Here is a 21,800-nt window from a genome sequence, read left to right as displayed (position 1 = left end):
GACCCCCATCCTCTACTCTACTGCTCTCTCTTCTGTTTTCATGAGCTCCCTTTTACAATTACTTTCTCTCTCTGGCTTCCACATATGAGAGAGAGCATACAGCCCTTGACTATCTGAGTCTGGTTTCATTTGACTCAAAATGATGCTCTCTTCTTCCGTCCATTTGCCTGCAAATGACATAATTTTGTTCCTCTTTATGGCTGCAATTAAACTCCCTTGGTTGTAAACATGTCATATATCCTGTCTCCATTTGCTGGTTCCATAACTTGGCTTTGTGCATTGCTGCTATAAACATGGCAGGCCTGTATTGCTGTAGTGCGCTGACTTTAATTCCTTTAGGATAAATACTGAGGAGTGGTGTAGCTGGGTCATCTGGTGGCTCCATTCCTAGTCTTTGGAGGAAACTCCATACTGATTTCCTGTGGTGGTTGTACTAATTTACCATCCCACCAACAGTGCGTAAGTGTTCCTTTTGATCATTTATTGTTACTTGTATTCCTGATAACTGGAGTGAAATAAAATCTCAATGTGGTTTTAATTTGCATTTTCCTGATTGTTAAAGACACTGAACATTTTTTCACATATTTGTTGTGATTTGAATTTTTGTTTTTGAGCCTGGTAGGGTGGTGCACACCTGTAATCCCAGCTACCTGGGAAGCTGAGGAGGATTGCAAGTTGAGTCCAGGCTGTGCAACTTAGGGAGACCCTGTCTCAAAATAAAAAGAATACAACAGCCTGGGGCGAGGTTGTAGCTCAGTGGTAGAGGGCAGCTTGCCTAGCTCGTGTGAGGCACTGGGTTCAATCCTCAGCACTGCATAAAATAAATAAAATGAAGGGGTTAAAAAAAAAAGGCTGGGATGTAGCTTTGTGTAGGACCCCTGCCTGGGTTCAATTGCCAGTACCACAAGCAAAAACAAAACTTTTGAGAGACGTCTATTTAGTTCATTTGTCCATTTATCGATTGGGTTATTTATGTTTTTTTTTTTTTTTTTTTTTTTTGGTGCTAAGCTTTTTGAGTTCTTTATTCTGAATATTAATCTTCTGTTGGAATAGGAGCTGGCAAGATTTTCTCAGTTTTTTGTTTTGTTTTGTTGTGTGTTTTGTTTTGGCACTGGGGATGAACCCAGGGGCGATTTACCACTGAGCTACATCCTCGGCCTTTTAAATGTTTTCTATTTTGAGACGGGGTCTCACTAAGTTCCTTAGGGCCTTGCTAAATTGTCAAGGTGATCCTCCTGCCTCAGCCTCCGGAGGCTCTGGGATTACAGGTGTGCACCCCCACCCCCCCATCCCGCTTCTCCCAACTTTGTAGACTCTCTTCACACTTGATTCTTTTACTGTCTTGCGGGAGCTTTTTTAATTTGCTGCCATCCCATTTACTCAGCCTCGGTATCATTTCCTGCGTTTTGGGAGTTCTATTGAGGAAATCGTTGCCTTCATATATATTGTAGTATTGGCCCTGTGTTTCTGCCGGCAGTGGCAAAGTTTCTGATTTCATTCCTAGATCTCTGATGATGATCCATTTTGAGTTGACTTTTCTTTCTTTTTTCTTTTTTCCCCTAGTACTGGGGCACTCTACCACTGAGTCACATCCCCAGCCCTATTTTTTATTTTGAGACAGAGTATTGCTACATTGCCCAGGTTGGCCTCAAAGTTGTGATCCTCCTGCCTCAGCCTCCCAAGTCACAGGGATTATAAGTGTGAGCCACCGTATCAGCTTGAGTTGACTTTTGTGCAGAGGGAGAGACAGGGACCTAGTTTCTCTCTTCTACATGTGGATACCCAGTTTTCCCAGTACCATTTATTAAAAAGACTGTCTTTTCTTCAGTGTATGTTTTTGACACTTTTGACACCAGAATATTATGGTCTCGACCACCAAATCAGGCCAGAGAGAGAAAAAACAGAGAGATGGACACATACACAGAGAGACAGAGATACAATTTTTATATATAGCAAGATTTTTATGTAGTGAGGTTTATGTGCATAAAATTTTACACAATTACGTAAAAGTGATCATATGCTTATTTAACATAATTTTATCTATTATAAGTATTATTATTTATGTTTTAGTACTAGGGATTGAACCCAGGGGAGCTTTACCACTGAGTTATTCCCCCAGTCCTTTTATTATTTTTTATTTTTGAGATGGGATTCTCACTAAATTGCTAGGTTGGCCTTGAAATTGTGATCCTCCTGCCTCAGCCTCCTGAGTCAACTGGAGATTACAGGGGTGCACCACCACACCCGGCCAGAAATGATAAATGTTTTTAAGGAGCTGGAAATGCTAATTACTTTGATTTGATCATTGCATATTATATACACATATTGAATTATAATAGTGTATCCCATAAATATGTACAATTACTATGTGTCAATTTAAGAAAAACACCATGAACTGAGTGTGTAGGTCAGTGGTAGAGTGTTTCCCTAGCATGTCCAAGGATCAATTCCCAACATCACAAAAAGCAAAACAGAACACTTCCAGGTGTATAAGTGAGAAAAGTGAGAAAAGTGAGATGCAGAAACATTTATTTAATATGAGCCACTCTTTTAAAATAATGGTGAGGAACTAGGAATATAGCTTGGTTGGTAGGGTGCTTGCCTCGCATGCACAAGGCCCTGGGTTCAATCCCCAGCACCACACAAAAAAAAAATAAAATAAATAAAATAATCCTCATAGGGTGGGGTTGTGGCATGTGTGAGACACTGGGTTCGATTCTCAGCACCATATATAAATAAATAAATAAAATAAAGGTTCATCAATAACTAATAAACATTTTAAAAAATAATAATCCTCATATATTGTATATGTGATTGTAAGTGTTGGTATGTGTAAGTCCATGTGTCATTATGAGTAAATAGAATATAGAAGATCACACATTAGTCTGACATCATGAATTTCATGGTGGGGAAAGTAACACGGATGTGGAAGAAAAACTGTTAAAGGAAAACCAGGTCTAGCCAGGCTCAATGGTAAGCACCTGTAATCCCAGCTACTAAGGAGGCTGGGTCCGGAGGATCATTTGAACCCAGGAGTTTAAGAGCAGTCTGGGCCAGACCTGACCCTGTCTTGATAAAATTACAGCCACTCTGCTGTGTGTAGCACATCAGAAATCCTTCTAACTGTAGTTTAGCACCTCCCTTTATCCCCCCACCCCACCAGTCTCTACGGACCTCAATTTCTTGAGTTTCCACGACCAAGTCAGTGTTTTAAACAGACACACATGGGTCCACCAACTGTGTCCTTTCACCCAGCTCTTTGAGCTCATGGTTCCAATCCCATCCCCAATGTGCTAGTTTCTTTAACCCTTTAGAGCCTGATGGTGGAAGTTCCAGCAAAGGGCAGTGAGTAGGCAGCAAGTGGAATTTCTGGCTTGGTCTTGGCCACCCCCTGGCTGGATGACCAGGAACCCACAGCCCCCAGAGGCAGGAATGCTGACAGTGTTATTGTGAAATCATTTGCATATTGTGAAGTGCTTTGCATAGGATGGAGTGATTTGCATAGAGGGGCATCTTATAGGTCCCAGAGCAGCATCCCTGAGTGTCTTCTCTTCTCCAAGAATCTAACCTGGGCTTCCATTTCAGAACTCAGGAGGACATCCTGGCGCAGAGTTCTAGGCCTGGGAGGGGTAGATAGGGAACTTTCAGAGGACAAGCTGCCTACCTGGAAGAAGCTGGGGGTCTGGAGGGGCAGACATTAAAAGTATGAGGTAGGAGAGTCACCAGATGCCAACTCCTGGGAACTAAGTGTGTCCTCAGAGTCCCCCCCAGGGGAAAAAAGTAGGGAGGAACAAATGGGGAGAGCTGCCATGGCAGGCTCATGAGGATGCCACTGAGACCCCCAACTCTGTCACAGTCTCTGCCCAAAAAAGTACCCATGCCCCCCTTCCTGAATACTCTCCCATGCTGGCTGCTGTCCAGATAGAAAGATGCAAAGTGGAACAGCCAGACCAGACTCTCACTGCTGTTCAGGCCCTAGAACTGAGAGGGGCTATTACACGCTCTGGGTTGCGGGACACCCCGTTTCAATTCTGGCTCTGTAACACTGTGGTTACCCGTAGCTAAGAGTACCCAACTCAAATGAGTAGTGGGTGAGAGAATGAGTAGAGAGAATGGCACGGAGTAGGTGTTCAGTAAATCGCAGTTACTGCAATAATTGCTGTAATAATTACTATAATAATTGCTGCACAAGACCCGAGGTCAGGCCTAGCATCTGCTGGGTGAAGGAGCACAGAGTCCTTGCCCCTAGGTTGGACTTCCGAGAAGCCACCTGCACTGGATCCCAAAGGGTACAAGTCCTGGAGACAGTGTGCCTGAGGTTCCCTGAAAAACCAAAGCAATAAAAATAATTCGATGAGTAAGATAAATTCCCTCTTCTGAGGTTCCCGGGCAGGCCCCTCCCTGCGGCAGGCACTTCCCCTTTCCCTTGTTCATGGAGGAGCCAGGCCCGGCTGACTCACAGCGGGAGAGCCACAGCCACCACCCTCCCATCCCCGCCCCAGGTCCCGCACGGGCGGCGCAATCTGGAGGTCGAGTGCGCCCCGTGCGGCCAAGAGCGGGACTGCATCGCTGGAGAGGAAACAGCGGCCCGATCCGCAAGCCCAGCCGCCCCGCGATCGCGGTCCCGCGGAGCCGCCACCCTCGCCCCTGCCCAACTTGGCTCGTCGCGATACCCGTGGAGCTCCCACTTCCGCCAGACCCTCCCGCCACACCGCGGTCAGGTCCGAACGGAAGTGCACTGCCGCGCGAGTCCCATGGCCACGACGAGGCGGAAGCGCCCCCCGCCGCCACTCCCTCTGGCCCCGCGGAGCGCGGCGCGTCGGGTTCGGACAACCCCGTGGACGTGGCCGCGCACCGGGGCGGCTCCGGGCGGGGCGCGGCGGCGGGCCGGGCGCGGGGCAGAGCCGGGGCGGGGCAGGGCATCGCAGCTGGATGGCCGGGCCCGCCGGAGCGCCGCAGCGCCCGCCGCCGCCGCCGGCACGGTGAGTGACCTCCGGACCCTCGGGGCTCGAGTCCGGACTTGACGGACCCGGCCGGTCCCCTGACCCGTCCCGCTGGACCTGGTCAAACATGGGCCCTCTCCCAGAACCCGGGAGTTGAGTTTGCCAGCCTTGGGCTCTTGTTCCCTGTCGTCCCACACTTGGCCCCTCTCCCCCTCGCAGTCCCCCTTCGCGCTGTCTCTTGCATCACCCCCACTCTGGCTCTCTGGACTCCCGGCCTCTGGCATTTTTTTTCTTTTCCTTCTTCTCTCATGAACTCTCCCCATAGCCCCTGCCTGTCTCCCAAACCTGTGGTCCTCGCACTTCTACAGAAGTGCTAAAGTCTTGGCCTCGGCCACTCCTGTGTTGGTTCCAGTGGAGCCCAGCAGGTTTCATGGGGGTCTCGGTTATTTAAGGCCAGGAGATCACCGGTAGTCATCTTTCCCACTATCCAGAAGCAGCTGCTTTATCTCCCTCCCACTTCAATCAGCTGATGAGGAAACTGAGGCAACCCAAGGTCACAGCCAGCATAAGGCAGGGTAGACCACAATAAACCTCATGCCTGAGTTTCCAGATTGAACTTTTCCATTGGTTGACTCACATCCCCATCCTGTGATCCCCAAGCAGGGCACATTCCTCCCCTAGCATAAGGAGGGCCCCTGTGCCTCCTCCTGCCAGGAGTCCACCTGCATCAGCAAGCTCATCTGGTCTTCACAGTTCTAAGAGGGAGGCAGGACCTAGCCCCATCCTATGAATGAGGACACTGAGGCTCAGAGGGGGCTTCAAGAATGGCCCATTGGGGCTGGGGAGATAGCTCAGTCGGTAGAGTGCTTGCCTTGTAAGCACAAGGCCCTGGGTTTGATCCCCAGCACCCCCCCCCCGCCCCCCCCCCCCCCCCCCCCCCCCCCCCCCCCCCCCCGCCAAAAAAAAAAAAAAAAAAAAAAAGAATGGCCCATAATTAGACAGCTGAAAGTGGAGCACCAAGTCAACCAGTCTCCACAGCCTGTGCCCCTCATTTGTTAGGCATCTTCTGACTAAAGCATCCTTTAGTCCCACCTCCTGTCTCTCCTTGTGCCCCGGGAACATTGGGTTCATTTCCAGGAAGAGGCTGTGGTGGTTCTATCTAACTCCTCGGCTGTGGTCCTCCACCTGAGCCGCCAGTGTCATCCTGTCAACCTAGACAGTGCTGGCCTCAGTTCCTGGAGTGTCCTCACCAAAGCACATCCTGACTGCAAAGCCTCTCCTGGCAGCCAGAGACACCCGACTGGGCTGGGCTTGCCGGTGGCTGAAGGGAGCCCAGCCAGCACCTCACCCAGTCATTAGGGAAAGTTTAGCCTCAGGCAGACGTGCTGACACACAGTTTGGAGTCAGCTCAGAAGGAAAAAATGTGTGGTCCTTAGGAGAGGAAGCATGGAAGAGAGAGCCCCCTTGCTCTGGCCAAGGGGATTCTCAGATGCCTTTGGTAAAGCCAGCAGGAAGGTAGATGCCATGGCGACTGAGGGGGCAGGAGCGAGATGCCACATTTCCAAAGCAGGTGTGTAGTCCAGTGTGGCAAATCATGGAAGTGGCCTTTGTGTTTTTCAGCAAGTGGCATGCTTGGATGTCCCTGCCCTGGCTGTGGCATGGAGGGCCAAAGGCTCCTCTTCCTCACCGTCCTTGCCCTAGAGCTCCTGGGAAGGGCTGGGGGGTCCCAGCCAGCCCTCCGGAGCTGGGGAGCTGCAGCAGCCTGTCGTCTGGACAACAACGAAAAGCGAGTCCTGGGGGACCCTGCTGAGCACAGAGAGGCTGGACACCTGGATCTGCTCCCTCCTGGGTTCACTCATGGTGGGACTCAGTGGTGTCTTCCCATTGCTTGTCATTCCCCTGGAGATGGGGACCATGCTACGCTCAGAAGGTGGGTGATCCTCCAGGGGCACCAGTGGGCAGCAAGCAGGTGGGAAATGTGCTGCTGCTGTTCTTGGAAGACCCACGTCTCAGGTACCAGGTCACAGTGTGCCTGAGATGGAGGGCAAGGTCACCTCAGTCAGTGGCATGGGGGTGGTGCTCTGTTCACTTGTTCAGTCATCCATGCATCTGTTTATTATTTCAGTCAGTATGAACAGTGGTTGGAAATATGGCTACCAGGCTACGTGGGCTCAGGTCCTGGCTCTGCCACTTACCAGTCAAAATAGCATATGGCAGTTTACTTCAGTTCCCTCTGCCTCAGTCTCCCAATCTTAAAAGTGGGGACAGTAGGGAGGGAGATGTGGCTCAGTGGTTCAGTTTGATCCCCGGCAACTCCCCCAAGATGAGGATATTAGTATTTGTCTCTACCACGAAGATTAAGTGAACTAACACAGAGCACTTAGATTGCCTGGGGAAGGGCTGAGTGTTCTCAGGACGCATGCTGAGCCTGGGGATGCAGTGGTGAGAGAAGCACCGCCTCTCCCTTCAGTCCTGGCTCATGGTGCGGAAGAGTTCTCAGCCCAGGAACAGCCTGCCCTAGGAGTAGCAGGAGGCTGGTGCAGGGCCTGCCTCCAGGAAGGGACCTGGGAGATGAGGCCAGGCATGTGTGGGGGCTTTCTCTGGACTACGCTTTTGTCCCATGTGCACTGACTGCCTGTTCACAGATAACATGTTGTAATTAAAAATTTCAAAAATTACATGACACCAGGCCTGGTGGTGCTACTTGGGAGGCTGAGGTAGGAGGACCAGCCTGGTAGTGAGACCCTGTATCAAAATAAAAAATAAAAAGGACTGGGGATGTGGCTTGGTGGTAGGGGTAGAGCTTTGCCTTCCATGCATCAGGCCCTGGGTTCAAACCCCCATAAAAAAAAAAAAAAAAAAAAAAAAAAAAAAAAAATTAAAAAAAAAAATATTGCATGGGGAGCTGCTAAAAATACAGGTGCCTATCCCCCCACCCAAGAGTGTGACCTAGCTGGGTACAGTGGCACATACCTGTAATCCCAACTACTCAGGAGGCTGAGGCAAGAGGATCACAAATTCAAAGCCAGTCTTGGCAATAAATAAAAATAAAAAGGACTGGATGTAGCTCAGTGGTAGTGTGCCCTTGGGTTCAAGCCCCAGTGACACCAAAAAAAAAAAAAAAAACCCAAGAGTGAAGAGTGTAAGAGTGTGACCTCTTAGGCCAGGACTGGGGTCCCCGGGAGACTGTTAGAAGCAAGAGCACCCATTTGGTTTGTGCTATCTGCCAGGCCAAGTTATTTGCCAGATGGTTCCTGCACTCTGTGCCAGGTTCTGGGCTGAGGGCTGGCACCACAGCTGTAAACAGAATCTTTGTGGGGGCCTGTCATGCCCATGTATCAGCTCATCCCTCCTAAGAGTGACCTTGCAAGGTCAGCATAGGGAGCACTTGGATTATGAGTTCCATTTCACAGGCACAGCAAGGTTCTCTGACCAGCCCAAGGTCATACAGCTTGGAGCAGCAGCTTTCCCTGGGGTCCCACCCCACCACAGATGCCTCTGTCCTCTAGCCTCAGTTGCTCTAGCAAACCAAGAAGTTGAGCTGGCTCCTGTAGGGCACTTCCAAATTGGATGCTGCAAGTCTGCAAAAATTCCCAAATCTGTCATTCTTTGAGAGTGCCAGTACTGAGAAGAAATTTCCACTTAATAAGCACTTACTATATGTATTATCATTTAATTCCCACAAGATTCAATTTGCAGTCAGGGAAACTGAGCCTCAGAAATTCTCTGAAGGACCCCAGGTGGGAGGCTGGGAATCTGGGACCTGTCAGGCTCCAGAGCCCAGTCCTGCAACCACGATGCAATAGTGACTCCATTATAGGCCAGTAGATCTCAGTGTTCCTGCTGAGCACCCAGCCCTTGCTGGACCTATCAGGTAGGAAACCCAGAAGAACAGCAGTCCATAGCCAGCCTTCCAGAAGCTTGCAGTCTGGCTAGACAACAGAAAGCCCAGTGAGCTGGGCAAACAGTGGTCAGGCCAGGGGCTCCAGTGCCTCAACCCCAGATCCCCATATCTCTGTCTTGTAGCTGGAGCCCGGCGCCTAAAGCAGCTGCTCAGTTTTGCCCTGGGGGGACTCTTAGGCAATGTGTTTCTGCACCTGCTGCCCGAGGCATGGGCCTACACCTGCAGCTCCAGCCCTGGTGAGTGAAGCCACAGGCTGGGGGCAAGAGGGCAGGAGCAGGGAGCTGGTGCCAATGCCCAGGGCTGGTCTAAGCCCTGCCTGCTATCAGAGCGACTGGGAGAGGGATATTGGGAGAAGGATTTGGTGGGGAACTTGCCTGGGAGGGTAGGTCATTGCTCTGGTCCCAGTGCCCTGGCATCTGTGGGAGTCCTGGGACCAGCTGCCTGGCCAGCTAGTCTTGGCCCCCCGACCCTATCACTGTCCCAGACTAGGTCCCATTCCAACTGACCCCCTCTGATGGTGCTGGCTTTGGCATGGCCTGTGCTCCCTCTACAGGTGGTGAGGGGCAAAGCCTGCAGCAGCAACAGCAACTAGGACTATGGGTCATTGCTGGCTTCCTGACCTTCCTCGCATTGGAGAAGATGTTCCTGGACAGCAAGAAGGAGGGGGCCAGCCAGGTGAGCCCCAAACCTAGAACGTGGGTATGTCAGCCTGTTCTTGGGTGGTGCCCAGGGCCTGGAGGCCCAGGTTCTGAGTTAAGTCCTTGAAAAGAGGGGTCTCCTGGCCCCTTCTTTGGGAAGATCTGGGGAGGGAGGCTGGACCAACTTTGGTTAGATCTGGGGAGTGCCAGCATCAGCCCCTGCCCTGGCCTGTGGTGATAGACAGTGACAGGAGGGTGGGAGTGGGAATTGGCTGAGTTTGGGGCACCCAGCTAATTGGGTGGCCCAGAAGCCTAGCCAGATAACAGGTACTCCCTGTCTCTTCTCCATCACTCTCCTAGTCTGCCCTGGCTGAGTGGGGAGCATCTAATGTCACCTCTTTCTCCTCCTGGCTGTAGGCCCCCAGCAAAGACCCCACTGCTGCCGCGCTCAATGGAGGCCACTGTCTGGCCCAGCCGGCTGCAGAGCCCGGCCTGAGAGCCGTGGTCCGGAACCTCAAAGTGAGTGGCCCATTCCGGGCCCCCTTCCTGCAGCCACGAAGCTGAGTGGCCAGCCCAGCTCAGCCCTGCCTGCCTGGCTGAGCCTGGCTTTCTCTCCCCTCACCCAGGTCAGTGGCTATCTCAACCTGCTGGCCAACACCATAGACAACTTTACTCATGGGCTGGCCGTGGCTGCCAGCTTCCTTGTGAGCAAGAAGGTGAGTTGAGGCTGGGCAGTGGGTCTTGGGCATTCCTGGTGGGGATGATGCTACCAGTGTTGATCAGGTGGTTCTACCTCCAAAATATGCTGAGTCTGCCTCCTTGCCTTCTCCATTATCAGTACCTTCATCTAAGCCTCCGTTTTTGCTGCGGCTCTCCTAGATGCTGCCATGGCCTCATTGTCTCCCTGCGCCTTCTGTTATGAGCCACTACTCCTTTCTTTTTGCCAACACTCCCTGTTCAGATGCCTCTATCAAGCTGCTAGGCTTGGCCACTGCCTGCTTCCAGATGCTTCTTCCTTCAATTCCTCCCATGGTGGTCTGGCCTCAGTGTTCCACCTACTCTTGAACTGGCCTAACTTTTCCCACTTCATGCTTTGCCCTCTGCCTGGAATGTTCTTCCTCCCACTCAGCTGACTCCTCATCATTAGGGCTGTGGCTTAGATGTACTTCCTCAAAGAGGCCTTTGCTTTTGGCTCCTCTCAGTCCGATTTGGTCCCTGTTCTCCCAGCCCCATAGCTCCTGGTCCACCCTCTCCTTCACAGCTGCTCTGGGAGGGGCCCCACAGTGTCGATGTTAACAGTCTTGTCTCTCTCCACTACTGTTAGCTTCATGAGGCAGACTCCTTGTTGCTTTTAGTCACTGCTGTCTTTCCAGTAGCATTTGTCCAGAGCAGAGCAAACTCAGAGCAAATATTGATAGAGTAGGTGGGCATGGGGGGCACCCAGACCCTCAGCACAGACCCCACAGACTCAGGCTCCCCTCCCTGCAGATCGGGCTTCTGACCACCATGGCCATCCTCTTGCATGAGATCCCCCACGAGGTGAGTGCCCAGAGAGCAACCTCAAGGGCCTAAGTCTGACGGGTTCCCATGCTCAGTCAGCAGTGGCATGGAGCTTGGGGAAGGATTTGGGGTGGGCCTGCCCTGCAGTGGTGGGCTGGGGACTGCAGCCCTCTCAGGATTTGCCCCGGGAGCAGGGGACTGGGTGAGCATGTCCAAACCTGAGGCACTCAGGTGACCTAGCCCAGCTGAGGCCCATGGTGAACATTGGTCTACCCCAGGTGGGCGACTTTGCCATCCTGCTCCGAGCCGGCTTTGACCGATGGAGCGCAGCCAAGCTGCAGCTCTCGACAGCACTGGGGGGCCTGCTGGGCGCCTGCTTCGCCATCTGTACGCAGTCCCCCAAGGGAGTAGGTACGGGCTGGGTGTGGTGGTGGTCAACAGGAGTGCCAGCCACTGGGCTGCGGGCATGGGGCTGGGGTCTTCCCTCGTCTCCCCTGTGGGAGGGGTGGGAGATTCAAGTCCCCTGGGCTCACAGCAGTCAGACATCTTCTTCACCTGCAGAGGAGACGGTGGCCTGGATCCTGCCCTTCACCTCTGGCGGCTTTCTCTATATCGCCTTGGTGAACGTGCTGCCTGATCTCTTGGAGGAAGATGACCCTTGGTGAGTGACCCATGTGACAGCCACAGTGGGGCCCCAGGGGGAGCTTCTGGCCTCTGCCTGCCCCTCCGTGCTGCCCCCGAGCCAGCCAGCCCTCTCTCCACAGGCGCTCCCTGCAGCAGGTGCTCCTGCTCTGCTCTGGCATCATGGTGATGGCGGTGCTCTCACTCTGTGTCGAGTGACCTTCGCCGGTGCCCCACCCCGTACAGCAATAAGAGACTCGGATTCGCTCTGTGACCGTGCGTGTGAAGCCGAGAAGGCGAGTGCTTGAGAAGTAGCCTCTGACCAGACAGGAGGGTGTGTGGTGTGACCTGTGGTCAGACGGGTGTGCATGAGACCGACACTGTGATCCATATGCGCAGGGCCCACGGCCCAGCACAGCACCTGCCCCACCCTGCTGCAGTCTCCTCTCCCTGCCACCCTGTCACCTTGCACCAGACAGAGTGGGGAATGGCACTGGTCCTCAGAGGCCCTGCCCTGTTGGGACCCCCCAAAGGAGTGAGAGCAGCCCAAGGAGCCGAAGGCTGTGAGGAACCCCAAAGCTATCCTTCCTCTACTGGGGCTTCTTGGGCCTCTGGCTCAAGGGGCAACCCCTGTGCTCATGGACCCCAGCCTCAGGCAGCATAGGGGCCTAAGTTGGAATAGCTTCTCTCTGCTGTGTCCACTTTCCTGGCCTTGCCTTTGCCACCTCTATAGCCAAAGAAAGGGGAAGCAGGTGCTCCCATAGCCCCCAGCCCCACTCAGCACTGATGGTCCTACCCTCCAAGGACTGAGCAGGGAGCTGGAAGACCTTTTCTTCAGGGCTGCCTGCCCAGACCAGCTCCTGTTCCCCTGGCGAATGCTCCCTGGCAGTGCTGGCAGCTCTTGCCACCTTCAGCTGCCAAACAGCAGCCTGCAGGGCAGTAGGCGGCCCCAGGCCAGACAGGCCTCCCAGTCCAGCTCAGGGATGCTCCTGCCAACACAGGGTCTTACAGACACGCCTGGGGCAGGAGGAGTGAACCCCAGCTGCCCTTCCCTGCTTGGCCCCTTCTCTTTTGCCCATGGGGGTAAGGTGGGCGTGGCAAGGGCTCCACATTGTCAGCACTCAGGAATGTGCTCTGGGAGACTGCCGAAGCCATAATCCCCAGCTATTTCCCTTGGCTGGCGCCCAGGTACTCAGCTGGCCCACTCCACAGCCAGGATCCAGCCCTGCCGCTCAACTGTGGATGTGCAGAGGTGGCCATCGAGGGTCTCTCAATGGTTCTACAGCCATCTTGCTGTGGTTCCACCTGTATCTGTAAATACCTGTTCTATACATGAGATATGAATAAATACTTCACAGAAAGGCTGCCTCTGCTCTGCACACTAGGGCTTCTGCTAATACTGTGGCATGTCCTTGTCTGCTGCCCTCGTGGTGCTCCTCTCAACACGTTTTCTTCTGTTTTGTGTTGGCCTTTGCCCCAGTAATAGCTGACACTGACAGACGTCTGGACCTGGGCCTTTTGAGCCCCCAATGCCCTCAAATATGTTCTCTTTATTTTGTGGATCAGTAAGAGAAGGACTTTTTCCCTGTCTGCCTCTCCACCCTTTAACAATTTAATCAAGGAAGGGACCCCCCCACTAAATCATTTCCAAGTTTTACCAAATGAAATTATTGTTCATTTCAAAGAAAAAGAGGTTCCTTACTGTGAGCCATCCCTTCCTCTGAATGAACTGAGTAAAAACAATGTCAAGCACAGGGGGCAGAGGGGCCACTGCTTCCCCATGGTGCCATCAGCTGACTGCAGAAGGCGGGGGAGGTGGTGGGTGCTGTCCAACTCTTTACTCTCCAAGTCAAATAGCACAGCCTGCAGCAGGCTGCTGGCCAAAACCAGCTGTCTGTGCAGTGCATGGAGCCCAGTGCAGGTGAGTGGAAACCCAAGTCGGCACCTGCTTACCTGGGAATGCAGGGCTCAGTATTTCTATCCGCAAAATATTTAAAAGGGACTTAGGCCGGGTGCAGTGGCGCACATGCACACCTGTAAGCCCAGCAGCTTGGGAGGAGGATCTTGAGTTTATAGCCAGCCTCAGCAAAAGTAAGGCGCTAAGCAGCTCAGGGAGACCCTATCTCTAAATAAAAAAATACAAAATAGGGCTGGGGATGTGGCTTAGTGGTTGAGTGCCCAGAGTTCAATTCCTGGTACCTCCCCCTTCCAAAAAAAGGGACTTAATATTTGCTCCACCTGGTTGTTCTACTACAATAAGAAAACTGTCTCAAGGACCTAATTAGTCCAGGCCTGAAGAAACAAACCCACAGCTGCCTCCCTGGCCCCACCCTCAGCTCAGCTGGTGCCCCAGGCTGCAGGCTGTGGTGTTGAGCCCTACCACCCCACCAGGTGGCAGACGGACATGTGATCATCTCAGTTCACTGAGGGGTGGAGGAAGGGACCCCAATTTATAGATGAAGAAACCAAGTATGGGTGAGGACAGTGTCTGTGGGCTCACTCAGTGTCATGGCCAAGGGTGAATCCTGTCTAGTTAGAAGGAACAGGGAATGCGGGAGTGGGGGCAGCCAAGTGAGGCAGAGGACAAAGCACTTCAGAGACGGCTTCTGGGCTACTGGAGCAGTGGGGGCTAAGAAATCAGGAAGGCCAACCAGCATGAGCCAGAACACGCTGGGAGGATGAGACTAGAGGGCAGAAAGCTGGAAAGGAGATGGCTCCAGGAAGTTGGACAGTAGCTTACTGTGGTCATAAGGGGAAAGAAAGAAGAGAAACGGGCAGGTAGGGGCACTTCATCCGCGTCTATGAAGTGGGAGTGCCCATCAGTGGTTATTCTGATGATGAGATGAAGTATGCATTAAGGCTGGGAGCCGCACCAGCACTCGAACATCCACGCCTGCGCCTCCCCCTGCCCTCCCTGTGGTCCATCAACTAGCTAGCGTGTGGTGGAGAGCTGGAAAGCTGCTGGTGGACAGGAAACTCCTAAGCAAACTCAAAGGTGTGGGGCAGAGGGCCAAATCAGGAGGTAGGAGAGCAGCCTGAAGGAACCTTAGCCTAGGAAGACTCACAGAGTGGATACTGCTCAAGGTTCATTTTTCAGCCAGAAGAAATGGGCTGAAATATTGGGACTGTGGAGAAACAGGAGGCACACAAGCTAGCAAACAAGGGGGAAGTCTCAGGGACCCAGGACCCCAAAGCTGGCTTTACAAGGCAACAAGGACTAGGGCCAGAGCACCAAAATGCAGGAAAGGGAAAGGCTAGCTTCTGTTTAGGCCCTGCCTTCTGGAACTGGAGGGCCACAAGCCTCTAAAACCTCAGAGCTGAAGGGCATTGCAGGGCAAGAGGGCTTTGATGGGACTTGGGATGGGAGAGGCAGGAAGACAGACTAGGCAGCAGCTGCAGTGACACACAGAGCCCCAGAAGGGCCCCACCCTGACAAATGGCTTGGGGCCCTTGGCTGTCTCAGAGATTTCTAGGCTGCAGAGCCCCTGGGGAAGGGGCCTCCTGTATATGTCCCCACTCTTCTAACCAGAGCCCAGAGAAGGCGAGACAGACAGGTGGCAGGGAGCCAAACCATCTTTTATTACAAACTCTGACCAGCAGCACTGAGGGTTGGGCATGGGGCCCCTAAGCATAGTACTGCAGGTTGGCTTTCTTCTTGGCCTGAACCTCCAGGATGCCCTCCATGTAGTCCTCGTGGGTAAGTTCTGTGGCACCCCTGCGCAGCGCAATCATGCCCTGCAGCCAAGACAGACGGACTAGGGTGGCCTCCCCACATCCTTGGCCTGCTCCCACAGGCCTGGGCCTGCTCAGCCTCTTCCCCTCAGCAGTCTCCACTAGCCAAACTCCCCATCCAGTCCAGTGAAGGGATAAGAAGGTTTGAAGCCATCCTCTCACCCTTCCCCCACTTACCGCCTCCACACACACAGCCTTGCACTGGGCCCCATTGAAGTCATCAGTGCAGCGGGCCAGCTCCTCGTAGTTCACATCAGGACTGAGAAGAGACACACCACAGGGCTCAGTTACTTTATGAGGGGACAGGAGACAGCAGATATCTCACCATGCCACCCAGCAGTGAAATGAACCGGCCCTGTGACAGCAAGTCCCTGACCCACCCTGCCTTCGTTTCCTCTCACACAAGATGGGGACTGGAGCAGGTTAAACCAGGTTATTTCTAGGACCCCTGCTGCTCTAGCTTTAGAAATCTATCTGGGACTCCAGGTGCCAATTCAGCTTGAGGGAGGGGAGCAGGGGGGTTGTGGAGACAAAAGATGGCCTCACATACCCGACAAAGCCAGCCTGCATCAGCCAGCACAGTGCTACCACCACTGTCCTTATGTGCCACGCACTGTGCTTGACACTGTCATACTGAATCCTTCCCACAACCCCATGAAATTAGGCCACTATCCCCAAGGCTCAAATAAGAAAACTGAGACAGCTGGGTGCAGTGAAGCACACCTGTAATCCCAGAAGCTTGGGAAGCTGAGGCAGGAGAATTTGGAGTTCAAAGCTAGCCTTAGCAAGGCCCTAAGTAACTCAGCGGGACCTTGTCTCTAAATAAAATTAAAAAGGGCTGGGGATGTGGCTCATTGGTTAAGTCCCCCTGGATTCGATCCCCAGTACCAAAATCAAAAAATGAAAACCAGAGAGGTCTTGCCACCTGACAATCACACAAGTCATCTGGCGCCTAGCTAGATTCCCTGGGACCATGTTGAGCTGTGCAGGCCAAGAAAAAGCAACTGCACCCTGCATGCCCTCAGGTGGGGGGAGGGCGAGGTACAGGTGATTCTAAGGAGCAGGGCAACCAGAATCAGAACCTGGGTCCCAGGAAGATTCTACTTCAGGCAGCTGGGTAAACAAGGAAGCTGGCGTGCATCTGCAGAGGCGGTGGTCATGAAGGCTGGGAAAGCTCAGCACAGGCAGTTGTGAGGTGGAGAACGCATGGTCAGAGATGCTCTGCTGCTGCCCAGTCACACCTCTGCTCACCTGACATTCATCTTCCGGGAATGGATCTGCATGATTCTGGCCCTGGCCTCCTCATTAGGCATGGGGAACTCGATCTTGCGGTCCAGGCGGCCTGAACGGAGCAGGGCAGGGTCCAGGATATCTACCCTATTAGTGGCTGCAATTACCTGAGGAAAGAGAAAAGCAGCAACTTGAATTGATAGGCACAGTCATAAAAGGCAGAAGGCAGCCCAGAGCACGGGTGAGACAGCAGGGGACCTTAAAGGTAGAGGCAGACCAGAATTTAAATTCTAGCTCAACCATTTATTAGCTGGGTAACTTCTGATCTCTGAACCTCATTTTCTTCAATGAGAAGGAATGAAAACGCTCACCTTTACTTGGGTATTGGGCTGGAAGCCATCCAGCTGGTTCAGAAGCTCCAGCATGGTCCTCTGCACCTCCCGGTCCCCGGCTTTCTCACTGTCAAAACTGGGGTGCACAGGAGGCCAAGACACTGGTGAGGCCACAGGTTGGGCAAAGCCCTTCCCTCTACCCACAAGAACCCTAACCATACCTGCCTAGAAACTAACTTATAAAAGGAGTCACGAATTGTTGACTACAGTATTCGGAGCCTGGAGAGGTTCCTGGGATCAGATGCCATGCTGAAGATAAACAGTGAGCAAAAACAGCCATGGCATGGGCTGTCACTGATGAATGTACAATTGCCCACTAAGCTATACAGGAAGACAGGGACCTGACCTGGCTCACACCCTAAGGGGATTCCAGACAGGCATCCCTAGGAAGTGTCCCCCAGACTGAAAACATACTAGCCGAGCAAACGCCAAGTGGAAAACAGGGAAAGACCAAGTGGGCCTGAAAATTGAGGAGCAAGTCCAGATCTGGTGGGGAAGGAACAGAGTGAAAGTGGAAGAGAGCCGGGCAGTCACACATGGGGCCTTACAGGCCATGGTTAAGTCCAACACTTAATGAGAAGGAGCCGTGAGATGGTCCAGGAAGGGTTTTAAATAGGATCTGTGTGGGGGACCACGGATACATGTAAGTAAAGAACCATATTTCTGGCTAAGGATGTGACTCAGTGGTAGAGTGCTTGCCTAGCATGAATGAGGCCCTAATTCAATCCCAAGCACCATCAGAAACAAACAACAAACAACCAGATTTTTGTTTTGAGAGGGACACGCTGGCAGCTGTGAAGAGAATGGATGGTTGGGTTATTTAGCTGAGAATTTAGAAATCAGAACCACATTAGGAGTAGCTAACTGTCCCAGGGGAGGGGACGACAAAGTGGGAAAGAGCTGGAATTTAGCACAATTAGGAGTTGAGGTCCCCCTACCACAGAGATCCCCTGGAAGCCCCCAGAACTCCCTTACCGCTTGGTGCCAATGGCATCCAGCTCATCAATGAAGATGATGGATGGCGCCTTCTCCTTGGCCAGGGCAAAAGCATCCCGAACCAGCTTAGCACCATCTCCAATGAACATCTGTACCAGCTGGGGGCCAGCCAGCTTGAGGAAGGTGGCCTGAAGAAGGGGCAGGGGGTCGTTAGGCCTTGAGCCCATTTGGTAGAGCCTGTATTCCTGCCCTCCACCTCCTCATTCCTCCCAAAGAACACACCTTGGTCTGTGCGGCACAGGCCCGGGCCAGCAGTGTCTTTCCCGTACCGGGGGGTCCATACATCAGCACCCCCTTTGGAGGTTGGATCCCCAAGTTCTCAAACTTTTCCTTGTGGTTCATTGGCAGGACGATGGCTTCCACCAGCTGCCAGGAAGAAGTCCTGGGTGAGGAGAGTGAAGCCCTGAGGGATCCCACACCCTTAATGACTTCACCCCCATCTGCACTACTCCTACTGCAGTTCAGGGACACTGCCCTCTTTTTCCTCCATATTAGCAGGCACAGAAAGTTCATCCCCACCAAGGCTGGCCATGGCCTCTCTCAGAACAGGATGATATGGCCAAGGACAGGGGCCTAAGTGCCAGTCTTATCTCTGGCTCTAACTTTCTGGGCCTTGGCCAAGTCACTTGATCTCTCTGGACCTCGGCCTCCTAACATATCCCATGGCACCCCTCCCCTTACTCCCTAGGCTGCAAGGAGATGTACAGTACGGGGTGCATTCTGGTCAACAAGATGGAGAAACACAAAAGGCTGGTGAGGCTGGTGAGGCTGCTAGCAGCTGCTGCATCTCCCTCACCTCCTGGATCTGCTTGTCCAGTCCCCCAATGTCACTGTATTGCTCTGTGGGCCTCTCATCCACCTCCATGGCCTTTACCCGTGAGTCGTACTCTGTAGGCAGAGTCTCCAGGATCAGATAGGAGTCTTTGTTCACACCCTGAGGACACAGCACGAGACATTCAGATTTGTCCCAGCTTTAGGCCTACCTAAGGGGCTGGGTGACAGGTGTCTGTAGAGTTAAAGGAGAATTACAGGACTGGGCAACACAAGAATCAAAGAGCAAGAAGACAGGATCTCAGACTCAGGCTTGCTCTGTTGAGATTCAGAGATAACAAGACACCTGGAACTGGAGCAGGGGCTAAATTAGGGAAAAACTATCTGGAAAAACCCTGCCTGAGCTCAGGTACTCCTTACCACCAGGTCTCCTGGCTTCAGCTTTTCAGCATCCACCAACCCAATCACAGGCAGGAAGTATGTCTACAAGAAAGATTAAAGATGCAGTCTGTACTCGGTGAGGCCCCTAAGTCCTATCCCACATCCACCCCTTACCCTCCTCTGCTCTTCCGGTATTGAGCCAGTCTCACCTGTCGTGTGGAGGTTTTGATCACTGCACACTTGCCCTTCCTCTGAGAGTCCAGGTCGATATTGGCACCATCCTCTTCTTGGTCATTAGGATCAACATCCAGCAGCTGAGAAGGGAAAAAGCTTAGCCTCTTGAACTTCACATAGTCCAGTGCTTCTGAAGCTGAGCTCAGACAATTCCCAACACTCAGAGTTGCCTGGCCTTAACTTACTCCTCAGACTAGCCCTGAGTCTAGCAAATGTATGGTTGATAAGCCAGAAGGTTGGTAAGATCTCAGTTTAGGTGCTGCTTCTCTGCACAAAGCTCATCTACCCCAGGCAAGAACCAATAGAAAAGGAGACACACCGAGACAATGTCTTTGCAGGACCATATCTAGGAAGGGAGCCTGGGGGATGCAGTTCTAACATGCAACTTGTCCTCAAAATTTCTACCTATTCTATCCCTACTGGCTCCACCATGGCCCACTGACCCCCTCTTCCCCTCCACATACACACACACCTCGATAACATTGGAGACGAGGTATGGCAGGGTCTTGTTCACTTTGATTTTCTCACTGTTTTCTTTGATCTTGTCTTTCATGGCTTGAAGTTCATGGGTGACTCGTAACACTTCACTCTTCATGATCTGGGTTGAGGATGCATGGAAACAAATGTTCAGCTCTGGTTCAACATGCATCTGGCCCTGGAGTTGGTGAGGTCCAGGCTGCCCATGGGAATCCTCCTGAATCTCTCCACCCAGAGCTTTCTGAAGGCTAACCTGTCTATATTTACATTCCACAGAAGTCAAGGCAAAAGGTCAGTTTGGAAACCACCCCATGAGGCTAATGTACTATTGGGAAAAGAGCAGGGTTTGAAACAGGGATGTTTTAGTTTTTATCTCTTGAAAAAGGCTGAGTATTTTGCCACAGTGGTGGTAGAAAACCTCTTTGAGCTTCAGTTTCCCAATGTGTAAAATGGGAATTTACTAAAAGGGCAATTCTTGAGAGGAATACTTAAAGACCTTATTGGAAAAGGCAGTTTGATAACTCCTCATCTTAGGCCTGTTCCCGACCTCCTAGTCCCTCTTCTTGTCCTTTTTAAGGCTTAGTTTTCTTTTTGTTTTCCTGGTCCCAGGAGGAAGCCACAGGCCCCATGTCTCCCCCGGCGGGGCGAAGAAGTAGCAGAAGCGCATAGGGTCTGCCCTGTGAGGTCTCCACTGCCCGCACCGGGGCCCAGCGCCCACCTTGATCTCGCTGTCTAGAAGCCGTGTGCGCTGGATGATCTCTTCCGTGGACATCTTAAGCACCTCCTCTCCAATTCCATCTTGCTGTTTAAAGAAAAAACAACTGGCGTTAATTACTTATTTAGTTTTACTCAAGAGAGGCATCCCGCGATCCCCGCGCCCACTCACAGCGTTTCTCTACTCCTGATTCCAGAATGAAGTCAGGTCCCCTGACCACATTCCAAGCGGCCCCGGCCCTGTCCTCGGACCACACCTTGACCCCAGAAACCTCCTCCCCTCCTGACAAGAGCAACTCCCCCGCTAGCGCCAGTTTCGCGACCCCTGGCTCTCCCAACACCCACCTCAGCCTCATCCCACACGGTCGCCATCTTCTCCTGCCGAGTCACTGGACTCTCAAGTTGCGGCAGCACATTCATTTCCTAGAGGAAAAGGCCGAAGATGGGAATGGGCAGAAGCCACAGCGGAGATTAATACCGTCCCTTTTAATGCCTCGTCGTGACTAGCAGGGAACGTCTTCCGCAAAACCTTACTCTTGGCCGAATCAGCTCCAACCACGCCACCGGAGCGAATCTGCTTCTCCGACTCTAAAGACCAAACCCCGGGCATAGGACACGCGCCCGTGGTTCCTGAAATGTTTCCGCCCCCGTCTCATTTGTGCTGGGGGCGTGGTTAGCATTGCTATTGGCGGACGCGCGGGTAGGGGCGGGGCATGGTATAAAGACGGAAGGGGCGGGGAAAGGCGGGTGCCGCTATGGACTGTGGGAAATGCAGTTCTAATGTGGCCGGTAACTGAAAGGGCTTTTGGGAGCGACGCCTTCGTCCTCAGAATCACGCCGGATTAGGAATGCGGAGGTTTTGTACCCTGATGCTGTTTCTCAAACCGTAAACAACATGTAGCCGTGTGCAAAGGGCACGACCACTTCAGGCCTCATTTCTACAGCTATTTATTTAAACCCAGGTTTACTGGAAACGTTTACCCGTTTTAAAAAGAAGCTACTGCTTCCAACGTCAGTGCATGAAATTCTCCACGTAGGAACAGCTCAGTTGACAATTAGCCTGTCAACATAACTCGGAGCTTCAATCCTCCTTTGCTCTGTCCGTGGTTAATTAACTCAGTGAACAGGGCGGGTCTCTGGATCATATGACACTGATTTGTTGTACCTGTGTCTCCTACTCTGGAGGATCTCTCATTTCTTTGAGATCCCTGGAGCCCCCTTAAAATGAAAATCACAGAAGCCCCATAGTTTATATTGTAAATCAAGC

General features: G+C 52.5%; 2 protein-coding genes across 3 annotated transcripts; one reads left to right on the top strand and one right to left on the bottom strand.

Annotated features, from left to right (window-relative positions):
• Positions 1-6,021: 6,021 nt before the first annotated feature.
• LOC306638748 (zinc transporter ZIP13-like) lies at positions 6,022-13,023 on the top strand. Its single transcript, XM_079102047.1, is given in 10 exon segments — positions 6,022-6,727; positions 6,729-6,873; positions 8,970-9,083; positions 9,401-9,522; positions 9,903-10,004; positions 10,112-10,201; positions 10,974-11,024; positions 11,264-11,396; positions 11,547-11,646; positions 11,750-13,023. Coding segments are annotated over 10 exon segments (1,167 nt in total). The 5' UTR covers positions 6,022-6,493; the 3' UTR covers positions 11,826-13,023.
• A 2,140-nt stretch (positions 13,024-15,163) lies between these two features.
• Positions 15,164-21,155, bottom strand: LOC306639641 (26S proteasome regulatory subunit 6A). 2 transcript variants are annotated; one of them, XM_079103395.1, is made up of 13 exons: positions 21,068-21,155; positions 20,879-20,956; positions 20,538-20,621; positions 19,815-19,940; positions 19,318-19,422; positions 19,148-19,210; positions 18,753-18,890; positions 18,179-18,322; positions 17,936-18,084; positions 16,940-17,036; positions 16,590-16,735; positions 15,516-15,597; positions 15,164-15,341 (listed from the first exon to the last, which is right to left on the bottom strand). In XM_079103395.1, exons 2-13 carry the CDS (start codon positions 20,951-20,953, stop codon positions 15,231-15,233), a joined length of 1,320 nt encoding a protein of 439 aa, XP_078959521.1. In that variant the 5' UTR covers positions 20,954-20,956; positions 21,068-21,155; the 3' UTR covers positions 15,164-15,230. The 2 variants fall into 2 exon arrangements, with proteins under 2 accessions (XP_078959521.1, XP_078959522.1); XM_079103396.1 differs by having other exon boundaries at positions 20,879-21,107.
• Positions 21,156-21,800: the final 645 nt, after the last annotated feature.

The sequence above is a fragment of the Sciurus vulgaris genome (assembly GCF_902686455.1).
Source record: "Sciurus vulgaris genome assembly, chromosome: 11".
NCBI lineage: Eukaryota > Metazoa > Chordata > Mammalia > Rodentia > Sciuridae > Sciurus > Sciurus vulgaris.
The sequence above is the reverse complement of the archived record's forward strand: the minus strand, read 5'-3'. Positions and strand labels throughout refer to the sequence as shown.

Excerpts from the sequence above, each read along its gene's own strand:
- LOC306639641 (XM_079103395.1), bottom strand. The coding sequence starts at position 20,953 with ATGAATGTGCTGCCGCAACTTGAGAGTCCAGTGACTCGGCAGGAGAAG. Across the intron at positions 19,941-20,537 it reads TTCTAGACAGCGAGATCAAG|ATCATGAAGAGTGAAGTGTT; the intron begins GTGGGCGCTGGG and ends TCCTCAACCCAG. Across the intron at positions 19,211-19,317 it reads TCAAAACCTCCACACGACAG|ACATACTTCCTGCCTGTGAT; the intron begins GTGAGACTGGCT and ends TCTTTCTTGTAG.